The sequence below is a fragment of the Gasterosteus aculeatus genome, chromosome 14 (genome assembly GCF_964276395.1).
Source record: "Gasterosteus aculeatus chromosome 14, fGasAcu3.hap1.1, whole genome shotgun sequence".
Lineage (NCBI taxonomy): Eukaryota > Metazoa > Chordata > Actinopteri > Perciformes > Gasterosteidae > Gasterosteus > Gasterosteus aculeatus.
This window is the reverse complement of record NC_135702.1, coordinates 8,815,200-8,833,632: the sequence shown is the minus strand read 5'-3', so window position 1 is coordinate 8,833,632 and position 18,433 is coordinate 8,815,200. Positions and strand designations below refer to the sequence as shown.

The window sequence follows — 18,433 nt, the reverse complement described above, 5'->3', positions numbered from 1 at the left end:
TTAGTTTGAGTGTGTATACGTTTATTAAACCAAACAAATTGCAACATTATGGATTTGAAGGTTGTACTCAACATCTAAATGTGTATTAAGAAATATTATATTGTATCTCTAATCAAACAGCTTACAGGTATTTCAAAGGTTGTGGGCCTATTATACAGGAAGGATGATTTAAAGATGAAAGATGAGGACGGGTTTAGATCAAGGGGATACATTTATTTATTTGTTTGTTTTATGTGCATTATTAGGAGCTAATAATCCTGCTCTTGCAGTAGTGCCCTCGGGTGTTAACAGAAAATGATCAGGCAGCCGTAATGTCTCTGCCACAAGTCCACAGCAGCCTAAATGACATTACGTGTAATCTTGGCTGGAGTTTAATGCGGCATAAAAACAAGCGTGGAAGACAACATTTCATATCAACAGTATTTCAAATTTATTTGCAATGATGCTGAGGGAGTGAAACACACGGGACATGAAATAATTTTTGAAAACAAAATAATCAAAGTAAAGGGAACATTTTAAATTGTAAACTCTCCTTCTACGTCCCTCCACACATGTCCATCACACCGTCTTCATGCCCCCCCCATCCCCGCCCCCCCTTAGCACAAGCGTCCGATATCGTTCTTGGTGCAGCCTTGGTTGCAGCACTTTCCCGCCACACCCAGAGAAAAGTTCCTCTTCTGCTTGCTGGTGATGCCGCCGCCGTCGGCTGCCGCCGCCGCCCAGTTCCCGTCCCTCTGGCCTAAAACCGCGGTCTGCTGAAGGGCCAAGTCAGTGAGCGACGGCGTGTCCCCCGGGGCCCCGTAAAGAGCCAGGAGGTCTGCCAGGGAGAGGGAGCGGCCCTTTTGGGGAGGGGAAAGGTCGTTGGCCGCAAACTCGGCGCCCGATTGCCAGGTGTGCTGGTTGTCCTCCACTGTGACGTCACTGAGGGAACTCCACTGGAAGGGATCTGGAGAAACAGGAGGGACGCGACAGGATTTAACGGGGGGCGACGATAAAGATTACAACAAAGTATTTGTCGCATAATATTCAATGACATTCTTACTCGCTAAAAGAGTTTGTGGGAATATCAATGAGCGGCAGCTGACTGCGATCGTGTGGCTGCAATAAAGGCAAAAACCTACAGTCCGTCCCCTGGGGACCCTTTTGTCTTCCCTTCAATCATCCTCGGCCTCAATGAGAAAAAGATTTCTCAACCTATAATCAGAGTCCAGAGTTTAAAGACCTTCTTTCAACGTGTAGGAAGAAGTCTTTTTTTTTTTTTTTACAAGAAGTCTTTTTTAAATAAACTAATTTTGCACAAATGAAGCGATTAGCGAAAATAAAAAGCCAGTGTTCCTGAACTCACCTCTGCCCCCCCCCGTGGATCGTCTCCACCGGGAGCCGCCGCAGGTGAAAATGACCGCTCTGATGAACTCTCTGCCGCACAGCTTCACCCCGTAGTCCCTCGGCATCATCAGCCGGCTCATCAGGTCCGTCTTCATGCAGCTGCATATGCCGCCGACGCTCACCACGGCCACGGCCAGAGTCAACCGCCACAGCATCTTTCACTTGGGGACGAGCAGAGCCGAGTCGGGTCGGGTCGAGGTCCACCTCGGATCTGAGACGGGCGTTTCAAGTCCGGTCCACTTCTTCCTCGTAGTTGTTGTTTGTCCTTCTGTTGGAGCCCGGAGTTGCCAAAGGTGCTTCCTGTGTGTCGGTCTCGTGCTGCAGAGGCTCGGCTTTCCTCTTTTTGTTCCCTGTATGAAACCTCGTCACTGGTTCACTTCTCAACCTGTGCATTCGACCCTAAGCCCTCTCCCTCTCTATCCCCTCCCTCCTTCCCCCTACCTCCCCCTCCCTCGCCCTCCCTCTCACGCACGTCACTTAGATTGATGACAATGACGTACGTGCAGTTATTTCTTTATTGTAATACTACCTTTATTTCAATGCTGATTTGAGGACAAACGATATGAAGGCATGTGTGACGTCTTGCACACGTCCCCTGTGACGTCTTGCACACGTCACTGGGGGGAAAAAAGTACTCCAGGTTTTAATGCAATATCTTTGTCAAAAAAATAAAAGTTAGTGGTTTTCTAAATGTTCATTGGATGTCAAAAAAAGATGGTTGTCGACGAGTGTTGGCAATATTTATTTTGTCCAAATATCATTTCCATGATGTTGAACACGAGTCAAAATGATAAACAATGCATAAATATAATATTTTACATAATGAGTAAGAAGGTGCACCAATGCTTAAGCCATGAAGCTCCTGAGCGAGAATCAACGCTTTACGAAACGATGACCGAAAGCTTCAGCGACAGTTTTGGAGCAACAACAATCTTCCGCTCTCATGACAAATGTCTGCAGTGTTTAATACTTTTCATATTAACAATTTCATCGCTCTGTAGCCACTTTTGAGTACAAGTTACCAGGTGGCAAGAATATATACACAACAACACTTCAAGTGGTTCTGTTTCTCCCTGATGTGAAAGCAGGCAAATCGATCGAGCCTCGATCAGACTCTGGAGAGGTTGTGCTACTTGGACAGCGTTTTAAACCCTTTGTGCCCTCTGCTGGGCAGAATCTCAATGCGTCTTTCATTTTTCCCCGATCTGTTAACTGTTATCACACTGTGGAGGTTTACTGGCCTGTAGAGGTCAAACCAGCAGCGTGAGTACAGAACACGGCTCGTTGGCAAATGAGAGGTACTCAAAGGACACCGCCGGGGCAGCTGGGTAAAATGCACCGTGGGAGGCGGCAGGTACAGCTCAAATTTTGGAAAACTGACAAGTATCAAATCCTTTAACACTGAGAAGCGGTTACACACCAGGGGTCTACTTTTGCTGCCGATTCATTCACATGTCGGTATATTTTATGCGATGAGTACTTTCATACTGAAGGCAGACAGGATGAAAAAGAATTATTGTTATTATTAATTGTTGCGTCAATCTCCGGTCACAAGCCGCACAGAAAACTCAAGGCCCATATCCACCCCGGACAGTCGGAGCGCACCCAGACTGCAGGGGGCGACGATGCGGCTAATGGAGATTCCACTCACAGGAAGTGCCTGCGTACGAACAGGAAGCGCATGGCATAAAATGTTTGTGGAGAGCTCGGATGGCCCTCTCACTCGGCCCTGAGGAAAAAGACACTGTGGCCACGGCTCCTAATCTCCCAGAGACGCAACTGGTAGGACAGTATGATTTATTGTTTGTTCATGCTTTGCTGTACTTAGTGAAATGTGTCATTTAAATTAAGTAATGGGGACTTATCCTAGGTTTATCTGAATAATTTGGGTTTGGTTTGGGAATTCAGTCGCATTTATTTATTATTACTTTAAGAAAGTGATTATCGAAATGTACTCGACTAATTCATGGGTTTTGCTTTGTTTGAAAGGTTATCAACCTGCTCTGTTCTTTGTCTGATCCACCAAACCACCCTTAAGAGGAATAAAGGATCATAAAATAAACAGTTCTCGAGTTGTCCTTTGTGTCCACCGGAGAGAAAGCTCTTTTCAAGTTTGGGCAGAGCCGTGATTAATCAGAAAAAACACACGAAACTTGACAGTTGATAACCACCGTGGCAGCAAGAACAAGGATCAAAGGCCTGAAGTCAAGCTGTCGACGCAAAGGAAGAATTGACTGGAAACGTTTTCACCATGGCAAAGGAAACTCTTGGGGAAACGGTCAAGCAACTGAAGCAAGAGCGAACCTTGGCTAAATCTGCTTTCACTAAGCAAGCAAACTACCTGAACAAAGCTTCAGATGGGATGATTAAACATGAACTTCTAGAAGAGTTCAGCAAGCTCAGTTCCTTGGCAAGGCATGTCAGCGATGCTAATGAAGACTACAGGGCTAGACTACTGGCTGAAGTAGGAACTGAAGAGGACGAGGAAGTAAAGCTCAACGAGCACCAGCAGGCTGAGCTTGAAAGGACAATGGAAGAGTGCGACATGAGACTGGGGAACATCCGTGAAGCAGTCCAATCCAACCTCTGGCTAAGATATGGTAAAGAGGAGGTAGACTTTGCAATCCAAGAAGCGGAAAAAGCCTGTGACAGAGCCCAAGCAAGCCCCATCACTGCTATCAATCGGGACGGCTATGAACTACAGCTGGAGAGAGCGAGGAGGCTGATCCATAATACAACTATAAGCCTGAAAGACTGGGAAAAATGGATCCCACATGTTCAGGCAGCAGACCTGAAGGGCAGATTGAAAGACCTGAGAATATTTGGGAGCAACCTTGAGGCCAGGAGAGCAGAATTCCTCACCGCACAAAGAATTGCAGAAGACGAAAGAAGAGGTCCGGACCAACCGCTTCAACCAACAGCAGTCCCACAGCCTGTGGTGAGAATAAAGCCAACATGTCTACCCAAATTCACTGGGATTAGGAGAAATTTCCATAGATGGCAGAGAGACTGGGAAAGTCTGCAAAAGCAGGGAGAGCCGACTGGATCGGTGGAAGTGAAGAAGTTCCAACTCCTTGACAGTGTGGAGGAGAGGATATGTAAAGACCTGGGTTTGTCAACATACAACAGTGCTGAAGACATTTTTAGAGTACTTCAAAACAGGTATGGAAATAAGCAAACGATTGCTTTGGAGGTAATTGAGGACCTAGAGAGGATCCCTCCCTTAAAGTCACACCAGCCAAGGAAGGTAATTGACCTAATTCAGGCTGTGGAAAAGGCCCTGAATGACCTCACGGAGCTCCAAAGCACAGGAGCCATAAAGAATCCCCTTGTGATCAGATCCATAGAGAGCAAGCTCCCGGATAATATAAAGAGGGACTGGCTGGCGTTCATGGTCAATCCAAGAAATGGAGTCACCCATGATAATCACTTCGACAGCCTTCTAACATTCTTAAAGACACAAGAGGAGATTCTAGAGAGGCTAGACCAATTGGGCGTAGGTGAAAAACCTGAAAAGAAAGTTACGTACCTGGAGAAGAGGTATGCCTTCACAAAGTCAACAAGGAAAGGAGGATGTGTTGTCTGTGGAGAGGAGAAGCATCGTGACAAGATCTTCTTTTGTAAGCAGTTTAAAGAACTGGAACCTAATGAAAAGCTGAATGTTATTGAAAGGCTGGGAGCATGCAGAAGATGCCTCCGATGTCACGCAGATGATGGTGAATGCACCGACACTTACCTGTGCAGGAACAGAGACTGCATAAGAGGAGGCTCTTCAGATCACCATTTCTTTCTCTGCCTGAAAGGAGGATTCAAGGGGAAAAATCCTGCGAAAGTGGGAAAACCCAGCACCAGGAGGCAAAGATTCACGGAGGAACAAGAGAAATTGATATCCGAGCTGACCCCAGACATGGCAGGAAAAGTCAGGAGAGCCTTCTCCAACATGGCTGCAAAATCACAATGCACTGGAAGAAGCCTCCCTGTAGTGATGGACTCAAGGACATGTGAGTTACCAGTTATTCTTATGCTTCTCGAAGTAACTACCAACGCAGGACAGAAAATTGGAACTCTCATTGACTTGGCATCAGATACCAACTACACCACTCATGTTGCCGCCAAGAGACTGAAGCTTCAAAGTGAAAATATCACGCTTGTCGTCCATGGAGTTGGAGGCATGGCCATGAAGGTGGAGACCAAAAGATACTTACTCAAGGTAAGAGTCAAGACACCCAGAGGCACGGATAGAGCTCATGAGTTAATCTGTTATGGGTTGGATGAAATTGCAAATGTTCACAGAGTAATCAAAGCACAGCAACTCAAGAAGTTCTTCCCTGAGACCAACCTGGAAGATCTTCACAGACCGGAACATGTTGAGCTTCTCATAAGCCACCGTGAAGGAAGACTTGCTCCACAGAGAATAAAAGTAGTAGGAGATCTCGTCCTGTGGGAAGGCCCCTTAGGAAAAACTGTTGGCGGAGCACATCCAGACCTCTGTGAAGTAGTGGGTATGGCCCTGCACAATTCTGAGACTCACTTTGCACGGTCAATGAGGGTCACAGCAGTGAAGTACCAGGAAATTGCCAAGATGCAAGAATCCAGAGCTCAAACCAAAGCCACTGTTATTGGCAGGGAATTCTTGGACTGGTGGAAGTGGGACAGCATTGGTGCGGCTTGCGAACCCATGTGTGGAGGATGCCGGTGTGGTAACTGTCAGCCAGGAGGCAAAGACATGACTCTGAGTGAAGGAAGAGAGCTTGAGATGATCAGGCAGGGCCTCAGCTATGTGAAGTCAGATGCGCATAGTCGAGAGCCTCACTGGGATGCAAAATACCCGTGGATTGAAGATCCAAGTTCCCTGCCCAACAACAGAAGCGCAGTGGAAGCCACGTTTCTGAGGACTGAGAAACGGCTCAAGAAAGAACCAGAGTGGCGTACAGCATACTCAACTCAAGTCCATGAGATGGTCGAAAGGAGGGCAGCGAAGAAACTCACTAGAGAGACCATTGCTGACTGGAAAGGACCAGTATGGTACGTCAGTCACTTGGTGGCGCCAAACCCGAACTCTGTAACGACACCTGTCCGACTGGTATGGAACAGCAGCCAAAAGTTTAGAGGAATCAGCATGAATGACCTTCTCCTGAAAGGGCCTGATGTGCTTAATCCCATTCGAGCAGTGCTACTAAGGTTCAGGAGAGGAGTCCATGCTGCCCTCGGCGACATCAAAAAGATGTACAATTCTGTGTGGCTCGAAAACCTGGAGATGCACCTCCATAGATTTCTCTGGAGAAACAGCGAAGATGAAGAAATTGAGGAATTTGCCATCACCAGGGTCAACATGGGCGATCGACCGGCAGGGTGCATCGCACAACTGGCCATGAGAGAGACAGCAAGGCTGCCCATGTTCACTCACCTGGAAGAGGAACGGAGAGTCCTTGAGGAGGATTCCTATGTAGATGACATTCTGACATCCCACAATGACCTGGAAAAGCTAGACAGAATCACCAAAAAGGTCGAAGAAATTCTGAAGGCAGGTGGATTCTTCCTAAAGCCATGGGTCCGATCAGGCCAAAGTGGGAGGCAGACGTCCACATCAGAACGTCCAGCATCGTTCGAGGAAGTCTTCATTCTCCCCAACCAAATGAGGGAAGGGAACAAAGCCCTGGGAGTTGGTTACCTGGTCGAACCAGACAAACTATACCTCACGACCTCGATAAACTTCTCAAAGAGAAAAAAGAAGATGAGAATCGGTCAAAATCTCGTCGAGGAAGAGGTGAGGAGAAAAACTCCAAACCCATTGACTAGAAGACAACTGCTTAGCCAAGTAGCTAGTTTATATGATCCAATAGGCCTTGCAACACCTGCCAAACAGAAAGGAGCCATTCTGGTCAGGAAAGAATTTCAAGAAACGGGAGGCAAGAATCTTCTACGAGACACATGGGACACACCGCTGTCTGAAAGACTCAGGGAAGATGCCATCCACCTGTTTGAGGAATACACACGCCTCAACCAAATTACCTTCCATAGAAGCCTCACACCAGTCAGAAGGATTGGAGAACCCTGGGGAATAACATTCTCAGATGGTAGCGACCAGAGCTATGGAGCTGTTGCATACTTCAGGTGGGAGACCAAGCAAGACATTCTGGTCCGGCTCATTGAGTCCAAAGCCAAGCTCACACCACTTGACCAAAAGGGAGAAGCAGTGAAGGCTGAGGTCTGTGGTGCTGTATTTGCGGCAAGACTGAGAAAATACATTGAAAAGCACAGTCGGATACAAGTCAAACGGTGGCTCCATCTGCTGGACAGTCAAACTGTGCTGGGTGCCATCCAAAGGGACAGTTATGGGTACCAAACCTTTTTTGCGAACAGAGTGGGAGAGATCCAGAAGTCCACATCAGTTGGAGATTGGAGATGGATTCCAGGTGAACAAAACATTGCTGACCTTGTTACAAGAGGAGCAACGCCAGAAGACCTCAAAGAAAACTCTGTGTGGCAGAATGGCCCAGAGTTTCTGAAACAACCTGTGGAAGAGTGGCCGACAAAGTCAGCCAAAGACGTCGCTGCGGATGCTAAAGAAGGTATAAACCGGCTCCAAAGGAAATGTTTTACAGCAGCACTGACCCGAGCGCAGTTGGAAAAAAAAGCGATATGCTCCACCTGCCACTGCAATGCCCCCACCGTCAAACCAAAACAAGGACGACTTGCAAATCCAAATCCAAGTCCGGAGGCCACCTTCTGGTTCTTCAGTGAGGAAATTACTTAACATCAGTAAGTTCAGCTGTTTAACCAGGTTGATAAGAGTCATTGCCTGGGTGTGGAGAGCTGCCACAAAGTGGAAAGAAATGCTGGCCAAGACCCCAACCAGAAGCAAGCCAAAGAGGAAGGAGATTCTTTCAACTCTTGAGATCAAGTCCAGAGTCAAGGAAGCTACACTTACCGTCATGGAGTGTGAGGATGCGCTCAGGGATCTCTTCCTTGCAGCTCAAATGGAGGTAGTCTTGCCAGACACCACACTCAGCAGGCTTGCCGTGGTCAGGGAGGAAAACACTGGACTATTGCTCTGTGGAGGAAGATTCCAAATCTTTAATAAAGAAAAAACTGCAGTACCAGTCTTGCCCTGCACATCATGGGTATCCACTCTTCTGGCTCAAGAAGCCCACAAGGCAAACCATGAAGAAATTGCAGGCACACTCCTCCGGATGAGAAGGAAAGCATGGGTGGTGAGAGGCCGGAAACTAGCTCAGAAGATCGTTGATAACTGTGTGATATGCAGGAGACTTAAGGCCCGAAGGTGCCAACAGATCATGAGTGACCTTCCATCGGAGCGAATAACACCAGCCAATCCATTTGAGTACACAACGGTGGACATATGAAGTGAAGGATGAGGTAAGAAAGAAAGTGAAACTCAAGGTGTGGGGAATCGTCTTCTGTTGCATGGCGTCCAGAGCTATGCACACAGACCTAGTCAGTGACCAGTCGGCTGAAGGCTTCCTGCTAGCCTATCAAAGATTTACGGCACTGAGAGGACACCCAAGGAAATTGTGGTCGGATCCTGGGAAGAACTTTATCGGAGCCAAACCTGCCCTCAAAGAGCTCCACACGTTTCTGGACCGAGTGGAAAAATCAGAGCTTGGAAATGACTGTTCCAAGCATGGCACAGAGTGGAGCTGGAAGATCCATCCAGCAGACTCACCTCACAGAAACGGAGCTGCTGAGGCTGCTGTCCGGACTGTGAAGCGGGCTTTGCACAATCTGGGAGGTGGAGTCTTCACATGGGGTGAGTTTCAAACTTTCCTCTACATGGCTTCCAACCTTGCCAATGAACGACCTATCGATGCCAGGACTCAGAGCCGAGAGGACTGTATTGAATACATTAGCTCAAATGCACTTCTGCTTGGAAGAACTGGATCCAGAGGGGATCCAGGGACCTTTGACTTTGAAGGCTACTCTTGCAACAGATTAAGAACCATCCAAACAGAAGTTGACAGGTTCTGGAGGAAATGGAGCCAGTTAGCCGGACCAAACTTGTTTGTCCGGACTAAGTGGCACACAGCTCACAGGAATGTGGCAATTGGAGATGTCGTCTGGCTGGCCGACCAGAATGCCTTGAGGGGTCAGTTCAGGCTTGCCAGGGTCATTGACGTCAGCACTGACAGGAAGGGAATTGTGAGGGATGTATATCTCCGATCCTTTCCCAGCTACCCAGTCGCAACTGTGAAACTCACTAAAAAGGAAAAAAAAACGCTCAAGCAAGATACCTGCAACAATTCTTCACAGGGATGTCCGGCGGATAGTTGTCCTACTCCCAGTTGAAGAGCAGCAGTAGCAACAGGATCAAAAGTGGAGTAATTAAATCTGACACTACATAGGTACTGGTGTGACCTCCTTGGGTTGAGGAACCAGGAGGTCAAGTGGGAGGTGTTGCGTCAATCTCCGGTCACAAGCCGCACAGAAAACTCAAGGCCCATATCCACCCCGGACAGTCGGAGCGCACCCAGACTGCAGGGGGCGACGATGCGGCTAATGGAGATTCCACTCACAGGAAGTGCCTGCGTACGAACAGGAAGCGCATGGCATAAAATGTTTGTGGAGAGCTCGGATGGCCCTCTCACTCGGCCCTGAGGAAAAAGACACTGTGGCCACGGCTCCTAATCTCCCAGAGACGCAACTGGTAGGACAGTATGATTTATTGTTTGTTCATGCTTTGCTGTACTTAGTGAAATGTGTCATTTAAATTAAGTAATGGGGACTTATCCTAGGTTTATCTGAATAATTTGGGTTTGGTTTGGGAATTCAGTCGCATTTATTTATTATTACTTTAAGAAAGTGATTATCGAAATGTACTCGACTAATTCATGGGTTTTGCTTTGTTTGAAAGGTTATCGACCTGCTCTGTTCTTTGTCTGATCCACCAAACCACCCTTAAGAGGAATAAAGGATCATAAAATAAACAGTTCTCGAGTTGTCCTTTGTGTCCACCGGAGAGAAAGCTCTTTTCAAGTTTGGGCAGAGCCGTGATTAATCAGAAAAAACACACGAAACTTGACATTAATAAAATATGGTATATTTCTGAATACTAACCGGTAAAATTATACCTTGTAGATAACTTGTAGATTAGATATGGTACGTAGTATATAATAAGTTTATGGTCTGGATTCGGGGCGCAGCTTTCATGATTTGTCACTATGCAATAATCTTTTTATAAAGGTTCAACTGATTTACTCAATGACTGAATACAGTGATGACAGCGTACTACTTACCAACTTAGATATTTAGTTTGACCTACATTTACCAACCAAATATATTCAATAATAATATCGCCCGAAGTTGGCTGGGATGGACTCCAGCCCCCCCGGGACCCTGTGTGCAGGATAAGCGGTTTGACAATGGATGGATGGATTGAGACTTATTGAGAATATTTGACACATCCCGTGAAAATAAATTTGGGAAAAAAGACGGTTGGCTTCCGCGAGTTTTTTGAAAGCAAAAGCCGAGCGTGTGAACGCATCGACTGGACTTTTGCGACAACCAACACGTCAGTTCTCCAAGAAGGAGGCGAGGCTGCTTCTAGCGCGGCGGGCTTTCTCTATGCTTTCGAAAGTTGGAGTCCCGTGAGGAAGGTCCAGGCGGTCATGTTCAGACGTCATAACGCTCTCAGCCTCCCCTGAGTAGAACGGGGAAAGAAATAATAACAATAATACAATGTCTGATAGTGTGTGAAACCAACTATTTTCATTCTGTTTGTGTCATGCACTTATATTAAATAATTCTGGTAATTTATTACGTTTTCGCTAATTGACAGTTCTTATATATATATATATATACCCTATATATACCCTAACCGATATAATAAAGTCCGTTTTCTTTGCTTTGTGATGACGTTAATGATGAGACGGGTTCAGTCGTACCTCTCATGCGATGAATAAGTGTCCCGTAGGCGCTGTCCACCTGGAAAGCCAATATAAAGCTGAGAGGGATGATGGGAGCCAATAGGGACGGGTTCCTTCTTTTAAGGGCACTGAAAAAAAAAAAGAGATCAACTTTGTATTCCACACTGTAATTATGTGATAAAAGGAGAACATTTTAGCTACATAATTATATTAAATTACAGAAAATTGAAGCCCAGATTGGTATTGCAATACACTCAGTAATACAGAGGGCCATTATGTTGACGTTTTAAAATGTTTGCAATACTTAAATCATGGGAATATTTAATGATAAATTATGAAAATTGTCATATGTATCAAACCTACAACATTTGATTTACAGATATTTAAATGTCATGTTGCCGTGGCGACCACCTATAGGTATTTGTCAAAACTGTCACTGCCGCACAGTTAAACTTTGACTACGTTGGTGAACCCTTACAAAACGTCATACATGAGTAAAGGCTTGTGCACACCGTGAAGACGTACAGCTGTGATAGATCTTGTTGTTAACGGGTCTTTGGTTCTACGTGTTAGAAACAAGTCATCGTCTGTGGGGGACGCTCAACACCTTTGAGCTGACCTTTATGAGCCGTTGTGCACCAAACTCACCCTAATGTGAGTCCGACTGTAGTGACGGCGTAGAAAGACCCAAAGTATTTGAGAAATTCTCTGGACCAGGCGACCTGCATCGCCATCTGTCTCTCCCTCATCTGGTTCTGCATCAGGAGCTGGCGTTCCATCTGCACACACACACACACACACACACACACAAAACACGTTATTCGTCATAATGCACCTTTAAAGTCAAATATGGCAGCTGCCTAGTGGCTTTCAAGGTTTCAGGTTGTAACATGAACTATGTTATAAGGAATACAGATACACAGTAGATATAATAGAAATAATACTTACAATATAGAGCCTGATATATTAACTCTGGGCAGATCTATATATGAGCATTTAAGTTGGTCAGTTAAAAAATAAAATGCTGAATTCTGCAAATGCCAAACACGTTTGATACAATTTAGAAAATGTAGCTCAATTACATACTTGGCTCAGCAAAGCATTGACAACTTAATTTTTATTTCCACTTAGCAGACTATTACTGATGACTCAAAGGTCAAAAGGAAGACATTCCGTGGGTGGACGACCATATGTCTCTGTCCGTCCGCCACCTCTCCCTGTGTTATATGAGCTGATATGAGTTCAACATCTGTGAACAGCAAAGGCATTTTTAACCAAACAGTACAAACAGTTAGTGGTTGTCATTATGGGCCAAAACATTTTCAATGAATCTCCCCCCAGAAAATAAAATAATTGTCAGTATAATTGACTGAAAATGAGAATTAGTTTGAGCCCTACATGTTGGATATAGTTAAACAGCCATCATAAGCTGAAAACCCCAAACAGAACTTGTGTGCACATCCGAGAAGTTGTCGTGTACATTTGACTGACTTTGTAGTGAAACTTGGCAAAAACTTTGGAGTACGTTACTGTAATGTACAAGCTCACGACCACAGCTTCTCCAGGAAGAAGGAGGCTACAGAGCGGCTGTAACACTCATCTGTGTAGAGTGATGGGAAATTACAATGACGTGTGACGAGTTCCTGGCGGCACAGTTCGAAAAACTCGTGTAAAGTCATGGCTTTTCTCATACGAGTCACAAAAACAGGAAGGAAACAAGTCGTACTGGATGTCTCGAGTACCTGGAAAGTACCTCACTCCCGACGATTACATGTCATTCAGCCGGCGCTTTTATCCAAAGCGAATCTCATTTAACCAGAACCCACACAGTGGGAGCAGTTAGTCTCCTGCTTCTAAGTTCATTTTATTTTAATGGAGACTAAAGTCGCTCATGAAACGACCTCCCTCAGAAATTGGCCTGTGAATACAATGGTGTTATTAGTGATGCCCCCCCCACCTCCCCCCCCACACCTAACACTGCTCTAGTATCAGAGCACCAAGCAGCCGGTGCTCCTTCATGGCTGCATCCCTCCATTGCAGACGTGTACACACAGGCCGCTCACATCCAAGTGACCCGATATCTGGCATTATGCATAGATCTTGGATCATTTTAAGGGCAATAATATAATATATATATATGACCTACAATTGAACTTAAATCCAGAACTATTACGTAAAAGAAAAAGTAATGGGATACAAAATCCGACTGTGGACGTTCACGACGGCCTTTGTTGCTTGTTGAGACACATTTTGATTGAAACCAAATAAGTGTTGGCAGTCCCGGAGCAACACAGGGTTCATGTTTATGCTTTAGAAATAGGATGAGCAATACCGTGGATTTGACGGCTAGCTTGGGAAAGCAGGGGGGGAGACAGCGACCGGAAAGAGCAGAGAAGAAAAGAAGTGAAAGAAAGAAACGAGCCGAAATGAGTTCACTCGGAGGGTGACGAGGTAAGAGCTGAAACCCAAGAGGGAAATGCACTGACATTTAGTCAATTCTGCAGCACGAGCATTCAAGGAGCGGAACGAATACCTGGAAAAGTGATACACAGGATGAGCACAGTCTGTGTACCGAAAGAAGTGGAAGTCAAGAAGAAGAACAGTGAGGGAAGAAACAAATTGCTCGGCTCTCGGCCGCCATGGTGATGCAAACCGGGTGAAGTGAAAGATGCTCCAGTTTGACGGCGCCTACGCTTGGCAGTGTACTTGTAATATAATATTTGCGACTGAGAAGCCGTGTACTTTATCAATGCATGTGTGAATATGTAAACAGAAGTAAAACCTGATTCAAAATGAAGGATCAGCAAAAAGCTCCATAAGCTTCACTCAAGATGTTAAATATATCTTAAATAAAAGCACTGGGCCTTTATCCTTACAAAGAATTGTATCATAGCACTTCTAATATAGTATTTGCTTTAATACATTGCAATTAACCTGCGTTTTACTGTACAACTTTCCTTATTTATTTTCCTTTTCATGCATCTACGAAAAAGAAATCTGAAGAGAAAAACAGCTTTTTGTTCAGTATTGTTGTTGCAGGATCTAGAAAGTGAGGATTGCAGCGGTCAAACACAAAATAAAAACCAATCAAAGGCCTGGTAAGAAGCCCTTACCTCACCCCTGCTTCACGCTGAAACCTCCTCAAGTCCAGTGACTCTATGAGGAGCTGAACCCTATCATTAGCAGCCAAGACCCCAATTAAATAGAAAATGAACGAAAGCATCGCCAAGCAGCCATTTAAAACCCGTATCCACAAAATGTTCAAGTGGTGTTAAAGAGACACTGTGATTCGAACACAAAGCCCAATGACTTTGACTTGAGAATCCGCGAGAAAAAGAGCGTAGAAAGGAACAATTAGCTCTGACCGATGAGACTGGGAAAAAAAACTGGAAAGCAATCATCTTTGACATGTTAATGCGCGGGGAGGCGACGGCGTTGCTGCACAGATGTTCTGACATTGCCGGGCTCAATCTCATCCTCATTCATTTGGATGATGGAAAGACGCAAATGCCTTATCAAAGACAGTGAGATTCGACCATTAGCGATGCTGAGGAATTTTGTTTTGACTGTGTGTTTTGTTCAGTCAAATTCTGGGAAGGTTCTATGACACAAAATTGCCGAAAAACTGGAACTGTCTTGTTTATAGGTATTCAAAAGTAAAGAATGAATGCATTGTTAACACAACACTGCATGTGGTAAAGATGCATAAACATTGTGTATCTAATATTTACCTGTGAGTCATGGTCACAACCCAAATTAGGGCTCTCTGAAACTCAATTTCTAAACCGTTAAATAATAATAATAATAATAATAACAATAGTCATCCACTACACAACCAACATTTTGGGGGCAAGTTGGATAATGTCATTGGTGTTATGACAGTCACACATCCCACCTGCTGCTCGGCAGCTTGCAGGCATGAATAAATCACACAGATTGGACCCCCCAAAAAAACAACACTTTGCTTTGTTTAAATGAAATAATATGCAATAAAATATGTGGTCTCTAAATGAAAATGCTGAGATTCTAGCTGAGGTGTTTATCGCTGGTTTATCGCTGGCTTTCTTACTCTTTCTTTCTCTTTCTTATTGTGATTCAAATAAAAAATACAGAGCACCAGGCTGACGACATATGGGACGGATCCACGTGAAGGTCAGATTGATGGCTGCTTTCTTTAAAAAGAACTAAAACTGTTAAATACCTAGTTCATGTCTGCACAGGTGACAGATTACGCTGAAATATCGCACAGCCCCGTATTTTCTGTACAGTAATGTAATTACATTAGAATGATTATTTTCATTTGCATGTTTGCCGAGTATTCCTGGAATATGCACAATATATGCACAGCATCAATGGGGTTTGTGTCTTAGTGCCAGATTCTTACTTTTATTTCTTTATTTTTTAACTAACCCATAGCCTCATATGTTATTTGATGGTATTCCTATTGCATGTTGTCTTTTTGTCCATTGTCGTACAGTCTGCTGTTACGCACCAACCGCCAAGTCAAATTCCTTGTATGTCTGACATATTTTAGTAATAAAGGTTTCCTGATTCCTGAAACACAGTCAAGGCGGGCTGCACGGTATTTCGTGGTACTACACTACGGTAGTGGCGAATAAGAACTGACTGATGTACATCAGCCAACTTCCTTTAAAATCTCATTCACAAGCAACTCAACCTCTGTTGAATTTCAGATGGCATTTAAAAAGAAATGGTGCATAGTTACATAATAATTCCACTTCAGGTAGATAGTAGATGACCTTGAAGTGTCACTCAGGGATAATTACGACATTCTGACGTAGCATAGCAAGTTAAAGCCTGTCAAAATGTAATACATGAGCCAACTTGCTTTAAAATCTCATTCACAAGCCAACTGTGATTCCGATGTAGTGAGTTAAAGCCTGTCAAAATGTCATCCCTGAGTCATACTTTTATGTGGTATACTATCAACCTGAAGTGGAATTACTATGTAAGTATCAATTATTTCCTTTTAAATGGCGTCAGAAATTCAACAGAAGTTGGCTCATGATGAGATTTTGAAGGAAGTTGGCTCTTGTTTTAGATTTTGAAGGGCTTCAATTTTGAAATGCTACATCAAAATGTAGGGGTGTAATGATTAATTTTAACAATTACGATTCGAACCGCGATTCATAGTTGCCGATTCGAGTCATGGACAATCTGGGTTAATTTAGAACGATTCGATTTGATTCAGTGACTTGAAATCGATTCAGTAACTTTACTGGATAGTGCAGGCAAAGTTCCTGAGATCCCTGTTGTTTCTTGTAAGGAAATCAGGTTTAAATTAATTATGGATATCATAAACAAGCAAACAACAATTAATGGCAAATGTATTGACCTTTTATTTGAATCAAGTGCCATTTTCAATGTAAACATTACACACGATAAGTTGGTTTGTAAATGTCTCGCTCGCAGTCGTCTCCTCCACGCTGTGTTTTGTTGTTGTTCAGAGTTTCGCGCGGCTGCCCCTGCGTACTGATGACGTCACAGACAGGCAGACTGAATCGAGTAACGTTTAACGTGCAGTTTCCGAGTATCGATACAATCGATTATGTATTTCAATCGATTTGTAATCGATACATGTCGTCCGGAATGTCGATTTGCGGAGCACAGATCGATTCAGTTGGATCGCAGAAATATAAATCGATTAATCGATTGAGTGAATGAATCGTTACACCCCTATCAAAATGTCATTATTATCACTGAGTGACGCTTTGAAGTTGTGTACTAACAACCTGAAGTGGGGTTATTATGTAACTATGCACCACTTCCTTACAAATCAAATCTGAAATTCAACAGAAGTTGGCTATATATTAGAATAAGTAATTACAGTAATACATGAGTAATTACAGTAGTAATTGAAATTACATTTTTCCTTCAATACTTTGCATGCAGTAATTATTATATTGGGTTTAAAGTTCATCATTTATAGACTGTAGATCCAATACATCGTTTTTTTCCCACTGTTTTTTAATGTATTATGACATTTCTATACGATTTACAGACTTGAAGCGGATGCTGTCGATATTATGCATCTTTTGTGTGTCGCAAATTCACACCAGCAGCTTGCAGACACTTTGGCCCGCGCATAATACACGAGATACAATCCAAGCTGCAGAACACGTTTCTCCATCTTCCATCTGGGTGCAGCTTCACTCACCTGCAGCCGTGAAGTGTGGAGCATGAATTCTTGTTGCTTTTTAAAGTTCGCGTCCATGGATTTAGACAGTAGAAACCCCATGGCGCTGTTGTCGTAGACCTAACGACACGGGGAAAGAAGCTATTAACGTTCAGTCGAAATTAACTACACTACATTACACCTCTACTATTTGGAAGTGACGTTACAACGTCCCCACTTGAGTGACACTTCGACGTGGAACGTTAAAGGCGGTGTCGGTGTTTATAATGCTGGAGAGCAGCGTCAGTAATGGCACCGTGTAGCGCCCCGGGGTGCTGCCAACACGCAGGGTCAACTAACGTTACACGTTAACTTTCTGTCGGTTCAATTAATTAGCTGACGGTGTGTGTGCTAACGTGACGTGGAACATACGAGTAGCTGCTTATTCTCCGCCCTCGGTTATCAACTCCAAGGGGTCGCAGGTCGGAAGTGAAAAGCTTTAACGTCGCATACCTGATGTGTTTTGAAAGCGGTGGGCTAAGCGGAGTAGTGACAACCGTCATCAAAGTAGCTCTGACGGTTTTTTTTTCAAGGGCATGCGTAGTGCGTCACAACCAACTTCCGGTTTACTGTGCGGCCAGTCCTGTAAAACGGAAATGATGTAGTTCCGATTAAACTTTCAAAATAAAATAATACCACATTCACACCCGAGTGATGTTTTCTGGACGTCAAAACGAATATTACAGTACACTACAATGACGCTGTACTCTATAAAGTCTGTAAGATCACTTAGAAAATTAATATTTTCTGTTAAAACCAATCTTAGATTCAAAGAAAGTATTTCCAACCAATGTCTTAACACCATTTGTTGTGAAAAAGTGAAACAGTTTGTTTGAGAAATGAATATTTCAGTCAACCCAATGCCGGTGATCGACAGTGTCCATTTGCAGGTGACACTGCGTGGTTCCAGTTCCATGAGAAATGGCTCCCCCTGTTGGTGTTTGTGGGTTAAAGGCCTTCATTCATT

General features: G+C 44.3%; 3 protein-coding genes across 3 annotated transcripts; 1 reads left to right on the top strand and 2 right to left on the bottom strand.

The window, feature by feature from the left end:
• Positions 1–411: 411 nt before the first annotated feature.
• Positions 412–2,028, bottom strand: rln1 (relaxin 1). Its single transcript, XM_040198467.2, has 2 exons — positions 1,346–2,028; positions 412–946 (listed from the first exon to the last, which is right to left on the bottom strand). Exons 1-2 carry the CDS (start codon positions 1,539–1,541, stop codon positions 597–599), a joined length of 546 nt encoding a protein of 181 aa, XP_040054401.2. The 5' UTR covers positions 1,542–2,028; the 3' UTR covers positions 412–596.
• Positions 2,029–2,821: 793 nt separating this feature from the next.
• LOC144388215 (uncharacterized) lies at positions 2,822–8,902 on the top strand. Its single transcript, XM_078087885.1, has one exon. It carries the CDS (start codon positions 3,638–3,640, stop codon positions 8,141–8,143), a length of 4,506 nt encoding a protein of 1,501 aa, XP_077944011.1. The 5' UTR covers positions 2,822–3,637; the 3' UTR covers positions 8,144–8,902.
• Positions 8,903–10,427: 1,525 nt separating this feature from the next.
• Positions 10,428–18,052, bottom strand: plgrkt (plasminogen receptor, C-terminal lysine transmembrane protein). The gene is made up of 5 exons (XM_040198480.2): positions 17,920–18,052; positions 17,449–17,547; positions 11,919–12,049; positions 11,289–11,398; positions 10,428–11,044 (listed from the first exon to the last, which is right to left on the bottom strand). Exons 2-5 carry the CDS (start codon positions 17,527–17,529, stop codon positions 10,917–10,919), a joined length of 450 nt encoding a protein of 149 aa, XP_040054414.2. The 5' UTR covers positions 17,530–17,547; positions 17,920–18,052; the 3' UTR covers positions 10,428–10,916.
• Positions 18,053–18,433: the final 381 nt, after the last annotated feature.